We start from the raw sequence: 26,815 nt of genomic DNA, 5'->3' as shown, positions 1-26,815 counted from the left end.
CTCTGTGGCTGAGTCAAGCTCTCTGGTAATGACTCTCTGTGGCTGAGTCAAGCTCTCTGGTAATGACTCTCTGTGGCTGAGTCAAGCTCTCTGGTAATGACTCTCTGTGGCTGAGTCAAGCTCTCTGGTAATGACTCTCTGTGGCTGAGTCAAGCTCTCTGGTAATGACTCTCTGTGGCTGAGTCAAGCTCTCTGGTAATGACTCTCTGTGGCTGAGTCAAGCTCTCTGGTAATGACTCTCTGTGGCTGAGTCAAACTCTCTGGTAATGACTCTCTGTGGCTGAGTCAAGCTCTCTGGTAATGACTCTCTGTGGCTGAGTCAAGATGTCTGGTAATGACTCTCTGGTAATGACTCTGTGACTGAGTCAAGCTCTCTGGTAATGACTCTCTGTGGCTGAGTCAAACTCTCTGGTAATGACTCTCTGTGGCTGAGTGAAGATGTCTGGTAATGACTCTCTGTGACTGAGTCAAGATGTCTGGTAATGACTCTGTGACTGAGTCAAGATGGCTGGTAATGACTCTCTGTGGCTGAGTCAAGCTCTCTGGTAATGACTCTCTGTGGCTGAGTCAAGATGTCTGGTAATGACTCTCTGGTAATGACTCTCTGTGGCTGAGTCAAGCTCTCTGGTAATGACTCTCTGTGGCTGAGTCAGCTCTCTGGTAATGACTCTCTGTGGCTGAGTCAAGATGTCTGGTAATGACTCTCTGGTAATGACTCTCTGTGGCTGAGTCAAACTCTCTGGTAATGACTCTCTGTGGCTGAGTCAAGATGTCTGGTAATGACTCTCTGTGGCTGAGTCAAGATGTCTGGTAATGACTCTCTGTGGCTGAGTCAAGATGTCTGGTAATGACTCTCTGTAGCTGAGTCAAGATGTCTGGTAATGACTCTCTGTGGCTGAGTCAAGATGTCTGGTAATGACTCTCTGTGGCTGAGTCAAGATGTCTGGTAATGACTCTCTGTGGCTGAGTCAAGACGTCTGGTAATGACTCTCTGTGGCTGAGTCAAGATGTCTGGTAATGACTCTCTGTGGCTGAGTCAAGATGTCTGGTAATGACTCTCTGTGGCTGAGTCAAGATGTCTGGTAATGACTCTCTGTGGCTGAGTCAAGATGTCTGGTAATGACTCTCTGTGGCTGAGTCAAGATGTCTGGTAATGACTCTCTGTGGCTGAGTCAAGATGTCTGGTAATGAATTGTGAATTCTTTTATTTAGACAGGAGGAGAATTTAAAATATTTTAACAAAAGATACATTTACTTTAGGGGTAGCCAGAATCCAAACTGCGCAGCTGCCAATTTACCTTTCTAATTAGCGAATGGCTGAAACCAGAGATCTGTAAATAACGACGAGATGCTCATGCCCTAACAATGTAAATCATCGTCCCAAATGCGGGAACGCATGCGACAAGTATAAGTCTGCATATTATGCCACATAGAAACTTATTGAGGACAGATTTTTAGCGGGTGAGCCCTCTCTCTTCACCTCTTCCTCTCTGCTGAAACTAGCCAGCGAAACAGCGCCCCTCTGTCTTACTATATGTAGCCCATGTATTTGATGCTGTCTGGCCAGAAAAGGTATGACATGCCACACTACTACTGTCCAGACAGCATCAGATACAGGTCTATTTCTATGGGCACCAGCACTGTTCATGCCACACCGTTCACACGCCTCTGGTTGGTGGAGAGGATGTTCCAGGATGTTCCAGGTTTAAAGTTCCTGCAGTTCTACACATTTTGTCATCAGGGAGCAGGGAACATGTTGCTGTATAGAAGTCATGTCTAATGAGCAGGGGACATGTTGCTGTTTTGAAGTCATGTCTAATGAGCAGGGAACATGTTGCTGTATAGAAGTCATGTCTAATGAGCAGGGAACATGTTGCTGTATAGAAGTCATGTCTAATGAGCAGGGAACATGTTGCTGTTTTGAAGTCATGTCTAATGAGCAGGGAACATGTTGCTGTTTTAAAGCTAATTTTCTTGCAATTCTAAATATTTACCATGTCTAATATGTATTCATTTGAGTGACAAAAAAATTACAACATTATCTATGTGCTAAAAAACCAACTATCCCATGCTGTCATGGACTAGTTGACCCAGACATTTCTGACCAGTTATAAATATCTCTGTAATGACTGACATGACAAGAGGAACTGAACGATGAACTACCCAATTTCTACGTTGCACCTTGTACATTCTACTATTACAACTTTCAAGAGTATATTTATTAAAGCCGGACCTTTCAAAAAATGATATACACTGCATTCTGAAAGTATTCATCATCAATCTACACACACACAATACCTCATAATGACATCACAATACCTCATAATGACATCACAATACCTCATAATGACAAAGCAAAAACAGTTTAAAAAGAATTTTTTTTGCAAATGTATTAAAATACAAAACAGAAATATCACATTTCCATAAGTATTCAGACCCTTTACTCAGTACTTTGTTGAAGCACCTTTGGCAGCGACTACAGCCTCTAGTCTTCTTGGGTTTGACGCTACAAGCTTGGCACACCTGTATTTGGGGAGTTTCTCCCATTCTTCTCTGCAGATCCTCTCAAGTTCTGTCAGGTTGGATGGAGAGCATCGCGGCACAGCTATTTTCAGGTCTCTCCAGAGATGTTCAAGTCCGGACTCCGGCTTGGCGGCCAGCTCTAGGAAAAGAGACCAATGGGTATACAGGTGAGATGTGCTTAAGTCCCAGCCCATGTGGGGGGGTGGAGGGGGATGAGACCAAGCCCATGTGGGGGGTGGAGGGGATGGAGGGGGGGGGGATGAGTCCCAGCCCATGTGGGGGGTGGAGGGGGATGAGTCCCAGCCCATGTGGAGGGGGATGAGTCCCAGCCCATGTGTGGGGGGGTGGAGGGGGATGAGTCCCAGCCCATGTGGAGGGGGATGAGTCCCAGCCCATGTGGGGGGTGGAGGGGGATGATTCCCAGCCCATGTGGGGGGTGGAGGGGGCGAGGATGCCAGGAAGAGATGGAAGTGAGGAGGCCGTCCTTTACCTCAGGGTTTCCCAAACTCGAGTTGAAACCCTGTTTGACCAGTCTTGGGGTTGGAAACAGCTGGTTGAATTAGTCATTACATCTGATAGGAAAACCCAAGTCACTTCAAAACATATTATTTGATATATTGACGTTCACACATTTAATGTGCTGCTACATACTGAACATTAGAATTATTCCCCGATGCGGATGTTTCAGCTCGCTAACCATCTCTGATTTTGACTCGAACAGCATAACAAGCAAAGCTGCCCTGTTCTGCACCGTCAACGCACCTCAGCAGAGATGGAAGAGAATGCAAGACATCCCACTCCCTATTTTTTTTTTCCTGGTCCATATATGGTTAATGAACGTCGCAGACTAGCTCTAGCTGCTAATGCTTTGGTGTCAAAGGGAGAGCCACCCTGTCGAGCAGAACGGAAATGAATATTTTTTTGTTTCAATGGGAAACAGCCTGAGTGGGACATCATTTATCCACCATCTTTGACCTCACTGCCTGGGACTTGCCTGGGCACAAAGTGTAAAGAGGTGACTGGGTAGAACCTCCACAGATATAGTATTCAAGCTTTTGTTTTATTTTTTATTTATTTAATTAAGAGACACAGGGCTGTCAGATTTGATTGAGTTCTTCCGTTTCTCTGACTCCAGTACAGTAGGTGGCGGTAGTGCACCGTTAACGGTGAATCCCGACCGCCGTTAAATCCCCCGAAGAAGAACAGAAGAGAGAACAACAACTTGTTTCAGGAAGGAGAGACGACGGCATGCTAGACACGTTTTCAAAAAACTTACATCGAGGGAACTTGTATTATTATTATTATTATTAGTGAAAAACCCGAGACAAACAGTCGAGGTAAGAAACGTTCGTGGGTGTCGCTTTCTTTTATCTCTTATCCAAGGAAACTAAGGTTAGATAGCTACTCAAACAAGCCTAATGTTGGCTACAGGGCTAACCAGCTAATGTTTACTGTCCTCACAAAGCCTCGTCCTTCACCATCCTGTGTTATGTGGCAGAGGACGTTTAATCAATAACACATTTATCGTGGATACTTTGGTGAAACGGCACGCAAGCTAAGTTAGAGGGATACTAACTAGCTCCTTGTTTAGGTAACCTTACTTTCACAGTCTCGTTTTTGTTTATTAAATCCCTGTAATGCGATATCGTGGAGTTGAGGTAAACTCAGCTTGTATCCCCAGCCGAGGTGGCCAGATAAATTCACCTTTGGCATTTACAGCACCGCTTGTGTTGGCTGTCTACGGGTCGAAAGTCTAGCAAGGCTATTCGGCAATGTCCAATTTATGAAGCTATGTATGCAATCTTATCTAACTCTATGATATACAGTCGAATCTACTAGCCAGTCGGCTTACTGGAGATGTGTGTACACAGGTCTTTACAGTATCTGTAAACCAAACACTGGGTTTGATATGCCGCTATCTGTAGTGTCCTCACCCGTCTACGTTGTCCTGGTCTCTGTGTAGATGGTGTCTTATAAGAGACTGAGCCCAGAGGATGTCCAGTTCACCAACGCTGCTGCTTCAGAGGAGGCTCCTGTACGGGAGGAGGTGAGAACTACCTGACACTCTCGTGGGATTCTGTCATGTATAGTAATGTGGTCACATTTTACCCCAACCCTACAGTACCAGTCAAAAGTTTGGGACACACCTACTCATTCAAGGGGTTTTTCTTTATTTTTTTTAGTAATTGTCTACATTGTAGAATAATAGTGAAGACATCAAAACTATGAAATAACACATATGGAATCATGTAGTAACCAAAAAAGTGTTAAACAAATCAAAATATTGTTTATGTTGAGATGTCTGTTACTTAAACTCTGAAGCATTTATATGGGCTGCAATCTGAGGTGCAGTTAATTGCTGTTTTCTGAGGCTGGTAACTCTAATGAACTTATCCTCTGCAGTAGAGGTAACTCTGGGTCTTCCTTTCCCGTGGTGGTCCTCATGAGAGATAGTGAACTCTAATGAACGTATCCTCTGCAGCAGAGGTAACTCTGGGTCTTCCTTTCCCGTGGCGGTCCTCATGAGAGATAGTGAACTCTAATGAACGTATCCTCTGCAGCAGAGGTAACTCTGGGTCTTCCTTTCCTGTGGTTCCTCATGAGAGATAGTTAACTCTAATGAACGTATCCTCTGCAGCAGAGGTAACTCTGGGTCTTCCTTTCCCGTGGTCCTCATGAGAGATAGTTAACTCTAATGAACTTATCCTCTGCAGCAGAGGTAACTCTGGGTCTTCCTTTCCTGTGGCGGTCCTCATGAGAGATAGTTAACTCTAATGAACGTATCCTCTGCAGCAGAGGTAACTCTGGGTCTTCCTTTCCTGTGGCGGTCCATGAGAGATAGTTAACTCTAATGAACGTATCCTCTGTAGCAGAGGTAACTCTGGGTCTTCCTTTCCTGTGGCGGTCCTCATGAGAGCCAGTTTCATCACAGCTCTTGATGGTTTCTGCGACGGCACTTTAATTGAAGAAACTAAAAGTTCTTAACATTTTCCTGATTGACTGACCTTCGTGTCTTAAAGTAATGATGGACTCATTTCTCTTTAGTTATTTGAGCTGTTCTTTCCATAATATGGACTTGGTCTTTTACCAAACAGGGCTCTTCTGGTATACCACCCCTACCTTGTCACAACACAACTGATTGTCTCAAACACATTAAGAAGGAAATAAATTCCGCAAATGTATTTTTAACAAGGCACACCTGTTAATTGAAATGCATTCCAGGTGACTACCTCATGAAGCTGGTTGAGAGAATGCCAAGAGTGTGCAAAGCTGTCATCAAGGCAAAGGGTGGCTACTTTGAAGAATCTCAAATATTTGGATTTGTTTAACACTTTTTTTGGTTACTACATGATTCCATATGTGTTATTTCATTGTTTTGATGTCTTCACTATTATTCTACAATGTAGAAAATAGTACAAATAAAGTCAAACCCTTGAATGAGTAGGTGTGTCCAACATTTTGACTGGTACTGTGTATGTACATATTACCTCAACTGCTTCGAACCCCTGCACATTGACTCTCTACCGGAGTAGCTTGAGTGCCAGTCTGTTTCTACTCTGTCACCAACTCCCTCTGGGATTTTCCTGCCCAAACATCGGGGCGGCTTTTTTACAAAAGAGCAGAAACAGACTGGCACTCAGGTAATTGACTAGTGTCCTGTCCAGGGGGGTGTACTGGTACACCAAGCTGCCTCACACTGCAGAAACAGGAGATAGGCTCCTGCAGGGCTAACGTTCTTACCCAGACTACACCAGTGTGTTGTACTGCCTTGTACTCTACTGTTTAGTATTGTGTCGTATTGCAGTCAAACTGTAACTGTCGTTGTGATTTCAGGGGAAGGACCCAGAGGAGACAGAGCGCCCCCTGCTGCCCCGGAGGCCCTCCTGTTCTGCCACCACGGCTCTAATATCCCTGGGCTCCCTGCTGCTCCTGGTCTGTGGCCTCTGGCTTCTAGTGACCATCTTCTGGCTCCAAGCCCCCTCCAACAGCGTCCCCCACAGGGCCCCGCCGCCCAGGGGCTCCCCAGGGACGGGTGGGGAGACGGGAGTAGAGCCCTACCAGAGCCCCAGGCTTGTGGAGTGGTCCCAGAGGCCTGGAGGTTTGACTGCTACCCAGAGAGAGGGGTGGTGGTGACCAGGGAGTTGTGTGAGGCGAGGAACTGTTGCTTCATCCCTGCCTCCTCCTCCCCCCCTGCCCCGGGGAGGAACGGTGTTCCCTGGTGTTTCTACCCTCCTGGGTTCCCCTCCTACTCCCTGGTGTCTGTTAACGCCACAGACTTGGGTCAGACGGGAACTCTGGTGAAGACGGTGAAGACCTACTACCCTAAAGACATTCTGACCTTACAGCTGGAGCTCCTCTATGAGACAGACAACAGGCTCCGAGTCAGGGTGAGGAGCCAGGGAGGACACACCAATGCATACAGTGGGGCAAAAAAGTATTTAGTCAGCCACCAATTGTGCAAGTTCTCCCACTTAAAAAGATGAGAGAGGCCTGTAATTTTCATCATAGGTTCACTTCAACTATAACAGACAAAATGAGAAAGAGAAAAATCTAGAAAATCACATTGTAGGATTTTTAATGAATTTATTTGCAAATTATGGTGGAAAATAAGTATTTGGTCACCTACAAACAAGCAAGATTTCGGGCTCTCACAGACCTGTAACTTCTTCTGTAAGAGGCTCCTCTGTCCTCCACTCGTTACCTGTATTAATGGCACCTGTTTGAACTTGTTATCAGTATAAAAGACACCTGTCCACAACCTCAAACAGTCACACTCCAAACTCCACTATGGCCAAGACCAAAGAGCTGTCAAAGGACACCAGAAACAAAATGTAGACCTGCACCAGGCTGGGAAGACTGAATCTGCAATAGGTAAGCAGCTTGGTTTGAAGAAATCAACTGTGGGAGCAATTATTAGAAAATGGAAGACATACAAGACCACTGATAATCTCCCTCGATCTGGGGCTCCACGCAAGATCTCACCCCGTGGGGTCAAAATGATCACAAGAACGGTGAGCAAAAATCCCAGAACCACACGGGGGGACCTAGTGAATGACCTGCAGAGAGCTGGGACCAAAGTAACAAAGCCTACCATCAGTAACACACTACGGCGCCAGGGACTCATCCTGCAGTGCCAGACGTGTCCCCCTGCTTAAGCCAGTACATGTCCAGGCCCGTCTGAAGTTTGCTAGAGAGCATTTGGATGATCCAGAAGAAGATTGGGAGAATGTCATATGGTCAGATGAAACCAAAATATAACTTTTTGGTAAAAACTCAACTCGTTGTGTTTGGAGGACAAAGAATGCTGAGTTGCATCCAAAGAACACCATACCTACTGTGAAGCATGGGGATGGAAACATCATGCTTTGGGGCTGTTTTTCTGCAAAGGGACCAGAACGACTGATCCGTTTAAAGGAAAGAATGAATGGGGCCATGTATGGTGATATTTTGAGTGAAAACATTCCATCAGCAAGGGCATTGAAGATGAAACGTGGCTGGGTCTTTCAGCTTGACAATGATCCCAAACACACCGCCCGGGCAACGAAGGAGTGGCTTCGTAAGAAGCATTTCAAGGTCCTGGAGTGGCCTAGCCAGTCTCCAGATCTCAACCCCATAGAAAATCTTTGGAGGGAGTTGAAAGTCTGTGTTGCCCAGCAACAGCCCCAAAACATCACTGCTCTAGAGGAGATCTGCATGGAGGAATGGGCCAAAATACCAGCAACAGTGTGTGAAACCTTGTGAAGACTTACAGAAAACGTTTGACCTCTGTCATTGCCAACAAAGGGTATAAACAAAGTATTGACATAAACTTTTGCTATTGACCAAATACTTATTTTCCGCCATAATTTGCATATAAATTCATTAAAAATCCTACAATGTGATTTTCTGGATTTTTTTCTTCTCATTTTGTCTGTCATAGTTGAAGTGTACCTATGATGAAAATTACAGGCCTCTCTCATCTGTTTAAGTGGGAGAACTTGCACAATTGGTGGCTGACTAAATACTTCTTTGCCCCACTGTACATACTGATGCACATGAATGGACTTTATACACACACACACACCAATACATACATACTGACACACACACACACACACACCAATACATACATACTGATGCACACACACACACACACACACCAATACATACATACTGAGGTTGAAGACATACACACACACCAATACATACATACTGATGCACACACACACACACACACACACCAATACATACATACTGATGCACACACACACACACACACACAATACATACGATACTGACACACACACACACACACACACACACACACATCATCTACATACATTTGTGACACACACACACACCAATACATACATACTGACACACACACACACCAATACATACATAATGACACACACACACACACACACACACACACACTTGAATACATACATACTGACACACACACACACACCAATACATGGGGCTGCACACACAAGTCACACACCAATACATACATGCGGGTCGACACACTCACACACACACCAATACATACATACTGATGCATACACACACACACACAATACATACATACTGACACACACACACACACACCACACCAATACATACATACTGACACACACACACCAATACATACATACTGACACACACACACACAATACATACATACTGACACACACACACACACACACACACAAATACATACATACTGATGCACACACACACACACCACATACATACATACTGATGCACACACACACCAATACATACATACTGATGCACACACACACCAATACATACACTGACACACACACACCAATACATACATACTGATGCACACACACACACAATACATACATACTGACACACACACACAATACATACATACTGACACACACACACACACACACACCAATACATACATACTGAACACACACAAACACCAATACATACATACTGACACACACACACACACACACACAATACATACATACTGATGCACACACACACACTCAATACATACATACTGATGCACACACACACAATACATACATACTGATGCACACACACACTGATACATACATACTGATGCACACACACACCAATACATACATACTGACACACACACACACACATACACACACACACACACACAATACATACATACTGATGCACACACACAATACATACATACTGACACACACACACCAATACATACATACTGACACACACACACACACACACACCAATACATACATACTGATGCACACACACACAATACATACATACTGACACACACACACACACACACACACACACACACACACACCAATACATACATACTGACACACACACACACACACACACACAATACATACATACTGACACACACACACACAATACATACATATACATACATACTGACACACACACCAATACATACATACTGACACACACACACACACAATACATACATACTGACACACACACACACACACACAATACATACATACTGACACACACACACACCAATACATACATACTGACACACACACACACACACACACAATACATACATACTGACACACACACACACAATACATACATACTGACACACACACACACACACACACACACACCAATACATACATACTGACGCACATTAATGCACACACACGCAAATTAATGCTCACACACACAGGCAGAAGTGCGCACACACACATAAATACAGACAGATGCACATGAATGTACTGTATAGACACACATTAATGCTCGCTCTCACACACACACACACACACACACACACACACACATAGGCAGAAGTGCACACACACATGAATTCAGTCCCTGTGTCAGATCTCTGGGGTCTTTGGCCGTCATATCATTCATCTCTCTTTTGTTATGTTCAGATCACCGACCCGTCTGAGTCGCGGTTCGAGGTGCCAATCGCCGTGCCCAAGGCCACAGAGAAGGCCTCTAGTCCCGCCTACTCTGTGGAGCTATCCAATGAGCCGTTTGGCATCATCGTTAAGAGAACGTCCACAGGAGCTGTGCTGTATGCATGAGTTATTCTCTCTCTCTCTGTAGTTTCTACTCTCTCTACTCTCTGTCTCTCTGTAGTTTCTACTCTCTCTACTCTCTGTCTCTCTGTAGTTTCTACTCTCTCTCTCTCTCTGTTTTCTACTCTCTCTCTCTCTCTGTAGTTTCTACTCTCTCTACTCTCTGTCTCTCTCTGTAGTTTCTACTCTCTCTCTCTCTCTCTCTGTGGTTTCTACTCTCTCTGTCTCTCTGTAGTTTCTACTCTCTCTCTCTGTCTCTGTAGTTTCTACTCTCTCTCTCTCTCTGTGGTTTCTACTCTGTCTCTCTGTAGTTTCTACTCTCTCTCTCTGTCTCTGTAGTTTCTACTCTCTCTCTCTCTGTGGTTTCTACTCTGTCTCTCTGTAGTTTCTACTCTCTCTCTCTGTCTCTCTGTAGTTTCTACTCTCTCTCTCTCTCTGGTTTCTACTGTCTCTCTCTCTCTCTCTCTCTCTCTCTCTCTCTGGTTTCTACTTTCTCTCTCTCTGTGGTTTCTACTCTCTCTCTCTGTGGTTTCTACTCTCTCTCTCTCTCTCTCTGTGGTTTCTACTCTCTCTCTCTCTCTCTCTCTCTGTCTCTCTGTAGTTTCTACTCTCTCTCTCTCTCTGTGGTTTCTACTCTCTCTCTCTCTCTCTCTCTGTGGTTTCTACTCTCTCTCTCTCTCTCTCTCTCTCTGTCTCTCTGTGGTTTCTACTCTCTCTCTCTCTCTGGTTTCTACTCTCTCTCTCTCTGTGGTTTCTACTCTCTCTCTCTCTGTGGTTTCTACTCTCTCTCTCTCTCTCTGTGGTTTCTACTTTCTCTCTCTCTCTGTGGTTTCTACTCTCTCTCTCTCTCTCTGTGGTTTCTACTCTCTCTCTCTCTGTGGTTTCTACTTTCTCTCTCTCTGTCTCTTCTGTGGTTTCTCTCTCTCTCTCTCTTCTCTGTGGTTTCTCTGTGGTTTCTCTCTCTCTCTCTCTCTGTGGTTTCTTCTCTCTCTCTCTCTCTCTCTCTGTGGTTTCTACTTCTCTCTCTCTCTCTCTGTGGTTTCTCTCTCTCTCTCTCTCTCTGTGGTTTCTACTCTGTCTCTCTCTCTGTGGTTTCTACTCTCTCTCTCTCTCTGTCTCTCTCTCTCTGTAGTCTCTACTCTGTCTCTCTAGTCTCTACTCTGTCTCTCTAGTCTCTACTCTGTCTCTCTAGTCTCTACTCTGTCTCTCTAGTCTCTACTCTGTCTCTCTAGTCTCTACTCTCTCTCTGTAGTCTCTACACTCTCTCTGTAGTCTCTACACTCTCTCTGTAGTCTCTACTCTCTCTCTGTAGTCTCTACACTCTCTCTGTAGTCGCTACTCTCTCTCCGTAGTCGCTACTCTCTTCTCTCTCTCTCTTTCTCTCTCTGTAGTCTGGTTGGAGTAATCTGGGAATTGGGATAGTTTATTTTGATTTAACATAATGCCTGTGCTTGTGTGTCTGTCTTCATGTTGTGTGTCTGTCTTCATGTTGTCTCTCTCTGTTCCCCCCCCAGCCTCAACACCACGGTAGCTCCTCTGTTCTACTGTGACCAGTTCCTCCAGCTGTCCAGCAGTCTGTCCAGTCAGTACATCTATGGGCTGGGAGAACACCGCTCCTCCTTCCTACACGACATCCACTGGAACACCCTCACCATGTGGGCTAGAGACGTGGCGCCCACGGTAACGGCTCCCATCTCCAGACCACATATTGACCGTCTCGGTCTCATCCCTTCTACCTGACCATGACTCTATTCTATATCCTGTGTCTGTAGGACCTCATCCCTTCTACCTGACCGTGACTCTATTCTATATCCTGTGTCTGTAGGACCTCATCCCTTCTACCTGACCGTGACTCTATTCTATATCCTGTGTCTGTAGGACCTCATCCCTTCTACCTGACCGTGACTCTATATCCTGTGTCTGTATATCCTGACTGTGTCTGTAGGACCTCATCCCTTCTACCTGACCGTGACTCTATTCTATATCCTGTGTCTGTAGGACCTCATCCCTTCTACCTGACCGTGACTCTATTCTATATCCTGTGTCTGTAGGACCTCATCCCTTCTACCTGACCGTGACTCTATTCTATATCCTGTGTCTGTAGGACCTCATCCCTTCTACCTGACCGTGACTCTATTCTATATCCTGTGTCTGTAGGACCTCATCCCTTCTACCTGACCGTGACTCTATTCTATATCCTGTGTCTGTAGGACCTCATCCCCTTCTACCTGACCGTGACTCTATTCTACCTGTGTCTGTAGACCTCATCCCTTCTACCTTCTATTCTATCCTGTGTCTGTGGGACCTCATCCCTTCTACCTGACCATGCTCTATATCCTGTGTCTGTAGGACCTCATCCCTTCTACCTGACCGTGACTCTATTCTATATCCTGTGTCTGTCCTCATCCCTTCTACCTGACCATGCCTCTATTCTATATCCTGTGTCTGTAGGACCTCATCCCTTCTACCTGACCGTGACTCTATTCTATATCCTGTGTCTGTAGGACCTCATCCCTTCTACCTGACCGTGACTCTATTCTATATCCTGTGTCTGTAGGACCTCATCCCTTCTACCTGACCGTGACTCTATTCTATATCCTGTGTCTGTAGGACCTCATCCCTTCTACCTGACCGTGACTCTATTCTATATCTTGTGTCTGTAGGACCTCATCCCTTCTACCTGACCGTGACTCTATTCTATATCCTGTCTCTGTAGGACCTCATCCCTTCTACCTGACCGTGACTCTATTCTATATCCTGTGTCTGTAGGACCTCATCCCTTCTACCTGACCGTGACTCTATTCTATATCCTGTGTCTGTAGGAGCTGACTAACCTGTACGGGGTTCATCCCTTCTACCTGGCCATGGATGAGGGAGGGACGGGGACAGCACATGGATTCTTCCTGCTCAACAGCAACGCTATGGGTCAGTGGCCACGTCCCATTTCTACCATTACTGCCTTTACTCTAGCTCCTGTTTACCTGGGACGCGATGGGTCAGTGGCCACGTCCCATTTCTACCATTACTGCCTTTACTCTAGCTCCTGTTTACCTGGGACGCGATGGGTCAGTGGCCACGTCCCATTACTACCATTACTACCTTTACTATAGCTCCTGTTTACCTGGGACGCGGTGGGTCAGGCGCTGGCCTGTTCCATTTCCTTCCCTTTTACGTTCAGTATCTTGAATCTCCATTGATGTCTGAGTGATGCTGTGTGGTCTTTATGGTGTGTTTATGAATGATCTGTGGATGTTTGTTCTGTAGACGTGGTCCTCCAGCCGGGCCCTGCCATCACCTGGCGTACCATCGGTGGGATCCTGGACTTCTACGTCTTTCTGGGTCCCGATCCGGCCTCTGTGATTGGACAGTATTTGGAGGTCGTAGGTCAGTCTACAGAAAGATTATGATCTATTTCTTCCTCGTGTCCTTAGAAGTCGTCACTGTCTGATTCTCGCCGTCACCTCTCTCAGGTTACCCCGCCATGCCTGTCTACTGGGCGCTGGGGTACCATCTCTGTCGCTGGGGTTACGGAAGTAGCAATGCCACCTGGGATGTTGTCAAGAACATGAGGAACTATAGAATACCTCAGGTACTGACTCCCTCAGTGTGTGTGTGTATATATGTGTGTATCGAACATGAGGAACTATAGAATACCTCAGGTACTGACTCCCTCAGTGTGTGTGTATATATGTGTGTATCGAACATGAGGAACTATAGAATACCTCAGGTACTGACTCCCTCAGTGTGTGTGTATATATGTGTATAGAGAACATGAGGAACTATAGAATACCTCAGGTACTGACTCCCTCAGTGTGTGTGTGTATATATGTGTATAGAGAACATGAGGAACTATAGAATACCTCAGGTACTGACTCCCTCAGTGTGTGTGTATATGTGTATAGAGAACATGAGGAACTATAGAATACCTCAGGTACTGACTCCCTCAGTGTGTGTGTATATATGTGTGTATAGAGAACATGAGGAACTATAGAATACCTCAGGTACTGACTCCCTCAGTGTGTGTGTGTATATGTGTATAGAGAACATGAGGAACTATAGAATACCTCAGGTACTGACTCCCTCAGTGTGTGTGTATATATGTGTGTATCGAACATGAGGAACTATAGAATACCTCAGCTACGTTCCGCTGACTCCCTCAGTGTGTGTGTGTATATATGTGTGTATAGAGAACATGAGGAACTATAGAATACCTCAGCTACGTTCCGCTGACTCCCTCAGTGTGTTCACAGTTCTCTTCTGCATGGAACAGGGACTGTCTTCCTTGACAGGCAGTGGAATAACTGTGTGTGTGTGTGTGTGTGTGTGTGTGTGTGTGTGTGTGTGTGTGTGTGTGTGTGTGTGTGTGTGTGTGTCTGTGTGTGTGTGTGTGTGTGTGTGTGTGTGTGTGTGTGTGTGTTGTTCCAGGATGTGCAGTGGAATGATATAGACTACATGGACCGTTCTCTAGACTTCACCTTTGACCCCACGGCCTTCTCGACCCTGCCTGACATGGTGAAAGACCTGCACAGCCACGGACAGCGCTACGTCATGATTCTGGTACGTTAACCCTCTCCTCCCCCTCTAGGGGTATTGTGTCCTCCCCCTCTAGGGGTATTAACCCTCTCCTCCCCCTCTAGGGGTTACCCCTCTCCTCCCCCTCTGGGGTATTACCCCTCTCCTCCCCCTCTGGGGTATAGAATCTCCTCCCCCTCTAGGGGTACTGACCCCTCCCTCCCCCTCTGGGGTATTATATCTCCTCCCCCTCTAGGAACATGAGGAACCCCCTCTAGGGGTATTGACCCTCTCCTCCCCCTCTAGGGGTGTATAACCCTCTCCTCCCCTCTAGGGGTACATGAGGAACCTCTCCTCCCCTCTAGGGGTACTGACCCTCTCCTCCCCCTCTGGGGTATTAACCCTCTCCTCCCCCTCTAGGGGTACTATCTCCTCCCCCTCTGGGGTACTGACCCTCTCCTCCCCCTCTGGGGTGTATATACCCTCTCCTCCCCCTCTAGGGGTACATGAGGAACTCTCCTCCCCCTCTGGGGTACTGACCCTCTCCTCCCCCTCTGGGTATTACCCTCTCCTCCCCCTCTAGGGGTATGAGGAACTCTCCTCCCCCTCTGGGGTATTACCCCTCTCCTCCCCCTCTGGGGTATATGTGTCTCCTCCCCCTCTGAGGGGTATAGAATACCCCTCTCCTCCTCCCCATCTGGGGTGTGCCCCTCTCCTCCCCCTCTAGGGGTGTAGGAACTCTCCTCCCCCTCTAGGGGTATTACCCCTCTCCTCCCCCTCTGGGGTGTGTCTCCTCCCCCTCTGGGTATTAACCCTCTCCTCCCCCTCTGGGGTACTATAGAATCTCCTCCCCCCTCTGGGGTACTAACCCTCTCCCCCCCCCCCTCTGGGGTGTGTATATCTCCTCCCCCTCTAGGGGTATGAGGAACCTCTCCTCCCTCTGGGGGTACCCCTCTCCTCCCCCTCTGGGGTGTGTCTCCTCCCCCTCTGGGTATAGACCCCTCTCCTCCCCTCTAGGGGTATTACCCCTCTCCTCCCCCTCTAGGGGTGTGCCCCTCTCCTCCCCCTCTGGGGGTGTTACCCTCTCCTCCCCCTCTGGGGTACTAACCCCTCTCCTCCCCCTCTGGGGCAGTGGAATAACCCTCTCCTCCCCTCTGGGGTGTGTCTCCTCCCCTCTGGGGGTGTGTTCCCCCCTCTGGGGTATTATCTCCTCCCCCTCTAGGGGACCATCTCTCCCCCTCTGGGGTACTTAACCCTCTTCCCCCCCTCTAGGGGTATTAACCCTCCCCTCCCTGACTTGGGACCCAGGGGTATTAACCCTCCCTCCCCCCTCTGGGGTATTAACCCTCTCCTCCCCCTCTAGGGGTATTAACCCTCTCCTCCCCCTCTAGGGGTATTAATCCCTCTCCTCCCCCTCTAGGGGTATTGACCCTCTCCTCCCCCCTCTAGGGGTATTGACCCTCTCCTCCCCCTCTAGGGGTATTGACCCTCTCCTCCCCCTCTAGGGGTATTGACCCTCTCCTCCCCCTCTAGGGGTATTGACCCTCTCCTCCCCCTCTAGGGGTATTGACCCTCTCCTCCCCCTCTAGGGGTGTTGACCCTCTCCTCCCCCTCTAGGGGTATTGACCCTCTCCTCCCCCTCTAGGGGTGTTGACCCTCTCCTCCCCCTCTAGGGGTGTTGACCCTCTCCTCCCCCTCTAGGGGTATTAACCCTCTCCTCCCCCTCTAGGGGTATTAACCATCTCCTCCCCCTCTAGGGTGTTAATCCTCTCCCCCCCTCTAGGGGTATTAACCCTCTCCTCCCCCTCTAGGGGTATTAACCCTCTCCTCCCCCTCTAGGGGTATTAACCCTCTCCTCCCCCTCTAGGGGTATTAACCCTCTCCTCCCCCTCTAGGGGTATTAACCCTCTCCTCCCCTCTAGGGGTGTTAACCCTCTCCTCCCCCTCTAGGGGTGTTAACCCTCTCCTCCCCCTTCTAGGGGTGTTGACCCTCTCCTCCCCCTCTAGGGGTGTTGACCCTCTCCTCCCCCTCTAGGGGTGTTGACCCTCTCCTCCCCCTCTAGGGGTGTTGACCCTCTCCCCCTCCCCCTCTAGGGGTATTGACCCTCTCCTCCCCCTCTAGGGGTATTGACCCTCTCCTCCCCCTCTAGGGGTATTGACCCTCTCCTCCCCCTCTAGGGGTACTGACCCTCTCCTCCCCCTCTAGGGGTACTGACCCTCTCCTCCCCCTCTAGGGGTACTGACCCTCTCCTCCCCCTCTAGGGGTACTAACCCTCTCCTCCCCCCTCTAGGGGTACTAACCCTCTCCTCCCCCCTCTAGGGGTACTAACCCTCTCCTCCCCCCTCTAGGGGTACTAACCCTCTCCTCCCTCTACAGGACCCAGGTATCAGCAGTGTCCAGCCAGAAGGAGGGTACTGGCCGTATGACGAAGGTCTGAGGAGAGGAGTCTTCATCAACCACACAGATGGAAGCACACTCATCGGGAAGGTAGGGAGACACAGATGGAATCACACTCAGCGGGAAGGTATGGGATGAGAGATGGACCAGCAGCTGGAGGGTCTCCTAGAGGTTAGAGAGAGATGGACCAGCAGCTGGAGGGCTCTCCTAGAGGTTAGAGAGAGATGGACCAGCAGCTGGAGATCTCCTGGAGGTTAGAGAGAGATGGACCAGCAGCTGGAGATCTCCTAGAGGTTAGAGAGAGATGGACCAGCAGCTGGAGATCTCCTGGAGGTTAGAGAGAGATGGACCAGCAGCTGGAGATCTCCTAGAGGTTAGAGAGAGATGGACCAGCAGCTGGAGGTCTCCTAGAGGTTAGAGAGAGATGGACCAGCAGCTGGAGGTCTCCTAGAGGTTAGAGAGAGATGGACCAGCAGTTGGAGGTCTCCTAGAGGTTAGAGAGAGATGGACCAGCAGCTGGAGATCTCCTGGAGGTTAGAGAGAGATGGACCAGTAGCTTGAGGTCTCCTAGAGGTTAGAGAGAGATGGACCAGCAGCTGGAGGAAGTGGGCTGATGGCTACATGCCGTATCCTGCCTGCCGTTGTGCCCTTGAGCAAGACCATTAACCTCTAAAAAGGTTTACTGCGCCCCCCTCTGCTCCAGCCTCTTTAACCTGTGTGTTTGTTTCTCTGGGATAAGCAGAAGGCACATTTCTGTTGATCAATAAAGTCAACTACCTCTCTTTTTCCTTGCCCTCTCTCTCTCTCCTCTCCTATGTTGTTCACCTCTCTCTCTCTCCTCTCCTATGTTGTTCACCTCTCTCTCTCTCTCTCTCTCTCTCTCCTCTCCTATGTTGTTCACCTCTCTCTCTCTCTCTCTCTCCTCCTATGTTGTTCACCTCTCTCTCTCTCTCTCTCTCCTCTCTATGTTGTTCACCTCTCTCTCTCTCTCTCTCTCTCTCTATGTTGTTCACCTCTCTCTCTCCTCTCCTATGTTGTTCACCTCTCTCTCTCCTCTCCTATGTTGTTCACCTCTCTCTCTCTCTCTCTATGTTGTTCACCTCTCTCTCTCTCTCTCCTATGTTGTTCACCTCTCTCTCCTCTCCTATGTTGTTCACCTCTCTCTCCTCTCCTATGTTGTTCACCTCTCTCTCTCTCTCTCTCTCTCTCCTATGTTGTTCACCTCTCTCTCTCTCTCTCTATGTTGTTCACCTCTCTCTCTCTCTCTCTCTATGTTGTTCACCTCTCTCTCTCTCTCTCTCTCTCTCCTCTCTCTATGTTGTTCACCTCTCTCTCTCTCTCCTATCTCTCTCTCTCTCTCTCCTCTCCTATGTTGTTCACCTCTCTCTCTCTCTCTCCTCTCCTCTGTTCACCTCTCTCTCTCTCTCTCTCTCTATGTTGTTCACCTCTCTCTCTCTCTCTCCTATGTTGTTCACCTCTCTCTCTCTCTCTCTCTCCTATGTTGTTCACCTCTCTCTCTCTCTCTCTCTCACCTCTCTCTCTCTCTCCTATGTTGTTCACCTCTCTCTCTCTCTCTCTCTCTCTCCTCTCCTATGTTGTTCACCTCTCTCTCTCTCTCTCTCTCTCTCCTCCTATGTTGTTCACCTCTCTCTCTCTCTCTCTCTCCTATGTTGTTCACCTCTCTCTCTCTCTCCTATGTTGTTCACCTCTCTCTCTCTCTCTCTCTCCTATGTTGTTCACCTCTCTCTCTCTCTCCTATGTTGTTCACCTCTCTCTCTCCTCTCCTATGTTGTTCACCTCTCTCTCTCTCTCTCTCTCTCTATGTTGTTCACCTCTCTCTCTCTCTCTCCTATGTTGTTCACCTCTCTCTCTCTCTCTCCTATGTTGTTCACCTCTCTCTCTCTCTCTCCTATGTTGTTCACCTCTCTCTCTCTCTCTCTCTCTCTCTCCTCCTATGTTGTTCACCACTCTCTCTCTCTCTCTCTCTCTCTCTCTCTCTCTCTCCTATGTTGTTCACCTCTCTCTCTCTCTCTCCTCTCTATGTTGTTCACCTCTCTCTCTCTCTCTCTCTCTCCTATGTTGTTCACCTCTCTCTCTCTCTCTCCTATGTTGTTCACCTCTCTCTCTCTCTCTCCTATGTTGTTCACCTCTCTCTCTCTCCTCTCCTATGTTGTTCACCTCTCTCTCTCTCTCTCTCTCTCCTCTCCTATGTTGTTCACCTCTCTCTCTCTCTCCTATGTTGTTCACCTCTCTCTCTCCTCTCCTATGTTGTTCACCTCTCTCTCTCTCTCTCTCTCTCCTCTGTTGTTCACCTTCACTCTCTCTCTCTCTCTCCTATGTTGTTCACCCCTCTCTCTCTCTCTCTCTTGTTCACCTCTCTCTCTCTCTCTATGTTGTTCACCTCTCTCTCTCTCTCTCTCTCTATGTTGTTCACCTCTCTCTCTCTCTCTCTCTCTCTCCTATGTTGTTCACCTCTCTCTCTCTCTCTCCTATGTTGTTCACCTCTCTCTCTCTCTCTCCTATGTTGTTCACCTCTCTCTCTCTCTCTCCTCTCCTATGTTGTTCACCCTCTCTCTCTCTCTCTCTCTCTCTCTCTCTCCTATGTTGTTCACCCTCTCTCTCTCTCTCTCTCTTCTCTCTCTCCTCTCCTATGTTGTTCACCTCTCTCTCTCTCTCTCTCCTATGTTGTTCACCTCTCTCTCTCCTCTCCTATGTTGTTCACCACTCTCTCTCTCTCTCTCTCTCTATGTTGTTCACCCCTCTCTCTCTCTCCTATGTTGTTCACCTCTCTCTCTCTCTCTCTATGTTGTTCACCTCTCTCTCTCCTCTCCTATGTTGTTCACCTCTCTCTCTCTCTCTCTATGTTGTTCACCTCTCTCTCTCTCTCCTATGTTTGTTCACCTCTCTCTCTCTCTCTCCTGTGTTGTTCACCTCTCTCTCTCCTCTCCTATGTTGTTCACCTCTCTCTCCTCTCTCTATGTTGTTCACCTCTCTCTCTCTCTCTCTCTCTCCTATATTGTTCACCTCTCTCTCTCTCTCTCTCTCTCTCCTATGTTGTTCACCTCTCTCTCTCTCTATGTTGTTCACCTCTCTCTCTCCTATATTCTCTCTCTCTCTCTCTATGTTGTTCACCTCTCTCTCTCCTCTCCTATGTTGTTCACCTCTCTCTCTCTCTCCTATGTTGTTCACCCTCTCTCTCTCTCCTCCTATGTTGTTCACCTCTCTCTCTCTCTCTCTCTCTCTATGTTGTTCACCTCTCTCCTCTCCTCTCCTATGTTGTTCACCCCTCTCTCTCTCTCTCTCCTATGTTGTTCACCTCTCTCTCTCCTCTCCTATGTTGTTCACCTCTCTCTCTCTCTATGTTGTTCACCTCTCTCTCTCTCTCTATGTTGTTCACCACTCTCTCTCTCCTATGTTGTTCACCTCTCTCTCTCCTATGTTGTTCACCTCTCTCTCTCTCTCTCCTATGTTGTTCACCTCTCTCTCTCCTCTCCTATGTTGTTCACCTCTCTCTCTCCTCTCCTATGTTGTTCACCTCTCTCTCTCTCTCTCTCCTATGTTGTTCACCTCTCTCTCTCTCTCTCTCTATGTTGTTCACCTCTCTCTCTCCTCTGTATGTTGTTCTCTCTCTCTCTCTCTCCTATGTGTTCACCCTCTTCACCTCTCTCTCTCTCCTCTCCTATGTTGTTCACCACTCTCTCTCCTCTCTATGTTGTTCACCCTCTCTCTCTCTCCTATGTTGTTCACCCTCTCTCTCTCTCTCTCTCTCTATGTTGTTCACCTCTCTCTCTCTCTCTATGTTGTTCACCTCTCTCTCCTCTCCTATGTTGTTCACCACTCTCTCTCTCTCTCTCTCTGTGTTGTTCACCTCTCTCTCTCTCTCTCTCTATGTTGTTCACCTCTCTCTCTCTCTCTCTCTCTCTCTATGTTGTTCACCCCTCTCTCTCCTCTCTATGTTGTTCACCTCTCTGTCTCCTCTCCTATGTTGTTCACCTCTCTCTCTCCTCTCCTATGTTGTTCACCTCTCTCTCTCCTCTCCTATGTTGTTCACCCTCTCTCTCTCCTCTCCTATGTTGTTCACCTCTCTCTCTCTCTCCTCTCCTATGTTGTTCACCTCTCTCTCTCTCTCTCTATATGTTGTTCACCTCTCTCTCTCTCTCTCCTATGTTGTTCACCTCTCTCTCTCTCTCTATGTTTGTTCTCTCTCCTCTCCTATGTTGTTCACCTCTCTCTCTCCTCTCCTATGTTGTTCACCTCTCTCTCTCCTCTCCTATGTTGTTCACCTCTCTCTCCTCTCTCCTATGTTGTTCACCTCTCTCTCTCTCCTCTCCTATGTTGTTCACCTCTCTCTCTCCTCTCCTATGTTGTTCACCTCTCTCTCTCCTCTCCTATGTTGTTCACCACTCTCTCTCTCTCTCTCTCTATGTTGTTCACCTCTCTCTCTCTCTCTCCTATGTTGTTCACCTCTCTCTCTCCTCTCTCTATGTTGTTCACCTCTCTCTCTCCTCTCCTATGTTGTTCACCCCTCTCTCTCTCTCTCTCTCTCTCTATGTTGTTCACCTCTCTCTCTCCTCTCCTATGTTGTTCACCACTCTCTCTCTCTCTCTCTCTCTCCTATGTTGTTCACCCTCTCTCTCTCCTCTCCTATGTTGTTCACCTCTCTCTCTCTCTCTCCTATGTTGTTCACCTCTCTCTCTCCTCTCTCTATATGTTCTCCTCTCTCTTCACCCCTCTCTCTCCTCTCTCTATGTTGTTCACCTCTCTCTCCTCTCTATGTTGTTCACCTCTCTCTCTCTCTCTCTCTATGTTGTTCACCTCTCTCTCTCTCTCTCTATGTTGTTCACCTCTCTCTCTCTCTCTCTCTCCTATGTTGTTCACCTCTCTCTCTCTCTCCTATGTTGTTCACCCTCTCTCTCTCCTCTCCTATGTTGTTCACCTCTCTCTCTCTCTCTCTCCTATGTTGTTCACCTCTCTCTCTCTCTCTCCTATGTTGTTCACCTCTCTCTCTCTCTCTCTCTATGTTGTTCACCTCTCTCTCTCTCTCTCCTATGTTGTTCACCACTCTCTCTCTCCTATGTTGTTCACCTCTCTCTCTCTCCTCTCCTATGTTGTTCACCTCTCTCTCTCTCTCTCCTATGTTGTTCACCTCTCTCTCTCCTCTCCTATGTTGTTCACCACTCTCTCTCTCTCTCTCTCTCTATGTTGTTCATATGTTTGTTCACCTCTCTCTCTCTCCTCTCCTATGTTGTTCACCTCTCTCTCTCCTCTCTATGTTGTTCACCTCTCTCTCTCCTCTCCTATGTTGTTCACCTCTCTCTCTCTCCTCTCCTATGTTGTTCACCTCTCTCTCTCTCTCTCCTATGTTGTTCACCTCTCTCTCTCCTCTCCTATGTTGTTCACCTCTCTCTCTCTCTCTCTCTATGTTGTTCACCTCTCTCTCTCTCCTCTCTATGTTGTTCACCTCTCTCTCTCTCCTCTCCTATGTTGTTCACCTCTCTCTCTCTCCTCTCCTATGTTGTTCACCTCTCTCTCTCTCTCTCTATATGTTGTTCACCTCTCTCTCTCCTCTCCTATGTTGTTCACCTCTCTCTCTCCTCTCCTATGTTGTTCACCCCTCTCTCTCCTCTCCTATGTTGTTCACCTCTCTCTCTCTCTCTCTCTCTCCTCTCCTATGTTGTTCACCTCTCTCTCTCTCTCTCTCCTCTCCTATGTTGTTCACCTCTCTCAGGTGTGGCCAGGTCTGACATCGTTTCCTGATTTCTCTGATGATGTGACCCATGAGTGGTGGTACGACAATCTCAAGAGGTTCCACGACAAAGTTCCCTTCGACGGACTCTGGATCGTGCGTAAGAGTGTGTGTGTGTGCTGACATCTAACCGTGTGTGTGTGTGTGTGTGTGTGTGTGTGTGCTGTCGTCTAACCTTGTGTGTGTGTGTGTGTGTGTGTGCTGTCATCTAACTGTGTGTGTGTGTGTGTGTGCTGACATCTAACCTTGTGTATGTGCTGTCATCTAACCTTGTGTGTGTGTGTGCTGTCATCTAACCGTGTGTGTGTGTGTGTGTGTGTGTGCTGACATCTAACCTTGTGTATGTGCTGTCATCTAACCTTGTGTGTGTGTGTGCTGTCATCTAACGTGTGTGTGTGTGTGTGTGTGTGTGTGTGTGTGTGCTGTCATCTAACCTTGTGTGTGTGTGTGCTGACATCTAACCTTGTGTGTGTGTGTGCGTGTGTGTGTGCTGTCATCTAACCTTGTGTGTGTGTGTGTGTGTGTGTGTGTGTGTGTGCTGTCATCTAACCTTGTGTGTGTGTGTGTGTGCTGACATCTAACCTTGTGTGTGTGTGTGTGTGTGCTGACATCTAACCTTGTGTGTGTGTGTGTGTTGACATCTAACCTTGTATGTGTGTGTGCGTGTGTGTGTGCTGTCATCTAACCGTGTGTGTGTGTGTGTGTGTGTGTGCTGTCATCTAACCTTGTGTGTGTGTTTTCCTGTGTCAGTCTGGAGTCAGATATTGTGAACGGCTTTGCCCTCTGACCCCTCTCACTTCCTGCCTAGGACATGAACGAGCCATCTAGCTTCGTGGACGGGTCGACCGTTGGTTGTCCTGACACCGAGCTGGAGAACCCTCCGTACACACCTGGTGAGACACACACACCTCTCTCATCTTGCTCTCTTTCTCTGCCCTCCTTCCTCTCTCTCTCTCACCTCTTGTTCTCTCACCTCTCACCTCTCTCTCATTTCTCTCTCACCTCGTTCTCTCACCTCTCTCTCTCACCTCTCTCTCATTTCTCTCTCACTTCTCTCTCTCTCCCTCCTCTCTCTCCCTCTAGGTATATTAGGAGGGTTGTTGAGGGCTAAGACCCTGTGTGCCTCTGCTGTCCAGAAGACCTCGTCTCACTACAACATGCACAGCCTGTATGGACTTCTAGAAGCTAAGGCCTCGGCACGGTCAGTACGACACATACACACTCTGTTACACCACCAAACTAGGATACAGTCAGACAGACATGTACACACTCTGTCACTGACTCACTTTCATTTTTAAAGACGTGACCAATACACTATAGCCACCACCTAACTAGGATATAGTCAGACGTGGCCAACACACCACCTAACTAGGATACAGTAAGATGTGACCAACACACCACCTAACTAGGATACAGTCAGACGTGACCAATACACCACCTAACTAGGATACAGTCAGACACAACTAGGATACAGTCAGACGTGACCAATACACCACCTAACTAGGATACAGTCGGACGTGACCAATACACCACCTAACTAGGATACAGTCAGACGTGACCAATACACCACCTAACTAGGATACAGTCGGACGTGACCAATACACCACCTAACTAGGATACAGTCAGACGTGACCAACACCACCTAACTAGGATACAGTCGGACGTGACCAACACCACCTAACTAGGATACAGTCGGACGTGACCAACACCACCTAACTAGGATACAGTCGGACGTGACCAACACCACCTAACTAGGATACAGTCGGACGTGACCAATACACCACCTAACTAGGATACAGTCGGACGTGACCAATACACCACCTAACTAGGATACAGTCGGACGTGACCAATACACCACCTAACTAGGATACAGTCGGACGTGACCAATACACCACCTAACTAGGATACAGTCGGACGTGACCAATACACCACCTAACTAGGATACAGTCGGACGTGACCAATACACCACCTAACTAGGATACAGTCGGGTGACCAATAGGATACAGTCGGACGTGACCAATACACCACCTAACTAGGATACAGTCGGACGTGACCAATACACCACCTAACTAGGATACAGTCGGACGTGACCAATACACCACCTAACTAGGATACAGTCGGACGTGACCAATACACCACCTAACTAGGATACAGTCGGACGTGACCAATACACCACCTAACTAGGATACAGTCAGGGACGTCGACCCAATACACCACCTAACTAGGATACAGTCAGACGTGACCAATACACCACCTAACTAGGATACAGTCGGACGTGACCAATACACCACCTAACTAGGATACAGTCGGACGTGACCAATACACCACCTAACTAGGATACAGTCAGACACAACTAGGATACAGTCGGACGTGACCAATACACCACCTAACTAGGATACAGTCAGACGTGGCCAACACACCACCTAACTAGGATACAATTGAGTTTTCTTTGACGGCCCAATATATATGTTTTCTCTTCTCTTCCCTCCCTCCCGCCCTCCCCCACCTCCTCCCTCTCTCCCCACCCCTCCCTCTCCCCCTCCCTCCATCTCTCTCCCACCTCCCTCCCTCCTCCCCAGTGCTCTGAAGCGTATGTTAGGAAGAGAGCGTTTGTGATCTCTCGCTCCACCTTCCCCAGTCAAGGCCAATACTCTGGACACTGGCTTGGAGACAACAGGAGTCACTGGAAGGACATGTACACCTCGATAGCAGGTAGACACACACACACACTCACACACACACACACACACACACTAGGGCTGGGCGATATGTCCAAAATATCCTATCAGGATTTGTGTTATTATGGACGGTTTTGAGTATTTGATGTTTCTACTTGGTAAAAGTTGTAAATATGTTTTCTGAGTAGTGCAGGACTGTTCTCCATTCTGTAACCAGGTTGAGAGAGATGAGACATGATTAGATACCAGCCTAGTTCCATGTGACAGAGATGTGAGAGATGAGACATGATTAGAGATACAGATTGATTAGATACCAGCCTAGTTCCATGTGACAGAGAGAGAGAGAGACATGATTAGATACCAGCCTAGTTCAGCCTAGTTCCATGTGACAGAGAGAGAGATGAGACATGATTAGATACCAGCCTAGTTCCATGTGACAGAGAGAGAGAGATGAGACATGATTAGATACCAGCCTAGTTCCATGTGACCTCTAGAGAGAGATGGAGAGATGAGACATGATTAGATACCAGCCTAGTTCCATGTGACAGAGAGAGAGATGAGACATGATTAGATACCAGCCTAGTTCCATGTGACAGAGAGAGAGATGAGACATGATTAGATACCAGCCTAGTTGAGACAAGTTCTCATTTACAACTGTGACCTGGCCAAGATAAAGCAAAGCAGTGTGACACAAACAACAACAGAGTTACACATGGAGTAAACAAACATACAGTCAATAACACAAAAGAAAATACTTTTTTTTTTTTTTAATTAAAAATAATAATCTATGTACAGATAGCAGGGAGATGAGACATGGTCACATGGAACTAGGACATTCTGATGGTTTTCTACTCAACCAAACTAGGACTAAACTGACAGTTGTAAAAATGGATACAACTTT

General features: G+C 47.6%; 1 protein-coding gene across 1 annotated transcript; it reads left to right on the top strand.

Moving 5' to 3' along the window:
* The first annotated feature begins 2,678 nt into the window (after positions 1-2,678).
* LOC121842806 (lysosomal alpha-glucosidase-like) lies at positions 2,679-25,852 on the top strand. Its single transcript, XM_042312560.1, has 15 exons — positions 2,679-2,690; positions 4,487-4,570; positions 6,358-6,456; positions 6,513-6,911; positions 10,431-10,576; positions 12,095-12,260; positions 13,403-13,505; positions 13,845-13,964; positions 14,051-14,169; positions 15,006-15,137; positions 17,470-17,580; positions 23,219-23,332; positions 24,045-24,129; positions 24,320-24,437; positions 25,816-25,852. The coding sequence occupies exons 1-15, from the start codon at positions 2,679-2,681 to the stop codon at positions 25,850-25,852; spliced, it is 1,845 nt and encodes a 614-aa protein (XP_042168494.1).
* The last annotated feature ends 963 nt before the right edge of the window (positions 25,853-26,815 follow it).

The sequence above is a fragment of the Oncorhynchus tshawytscha genome, unplaced genomic scaffold (assembly GCF_018296145.1).
Source record: "Oncorhynchus tshawytscha isolate Ot180627B unplaced genomic scaffold, Otsh_v2.0 Un_contig_8635_pilon_pilon, whole genome shotgun sequence".
NCBI classification, from domain to species: domain Eukaryota; kingdom Metazoa; phylum Chordata; class Actinopteri; order Salmoniformes; family Salmonidae; genus Oncorhynchus; species Oncorhynchus tshawytscha.
Note: the sequence above shows the minus strand (reverse complement) of the source record. Positions and strands in the feature narration are given on the sequence as shown.

Excerpts from the sequence above, each read along its gene's own strand:
- LOC121842806 (XM_042312560.1), top strand. Across the intron at positions 6,457-6,512 it reads TGGGCTCCCTGCTGCTCCTG|CGTCCCCCACAGGGCCCCGC; the intron begins GTCTGTGGCCTC and ends CCCCTCCAACAG. Across the intron at positions 23,333-24,044 it reads CCTTCGACGGACTCTGGATC|GACATGAACGAGCCATCTAG; the intron begins GTGCGTAAGAGT and ends CTTCCTGCCTAG.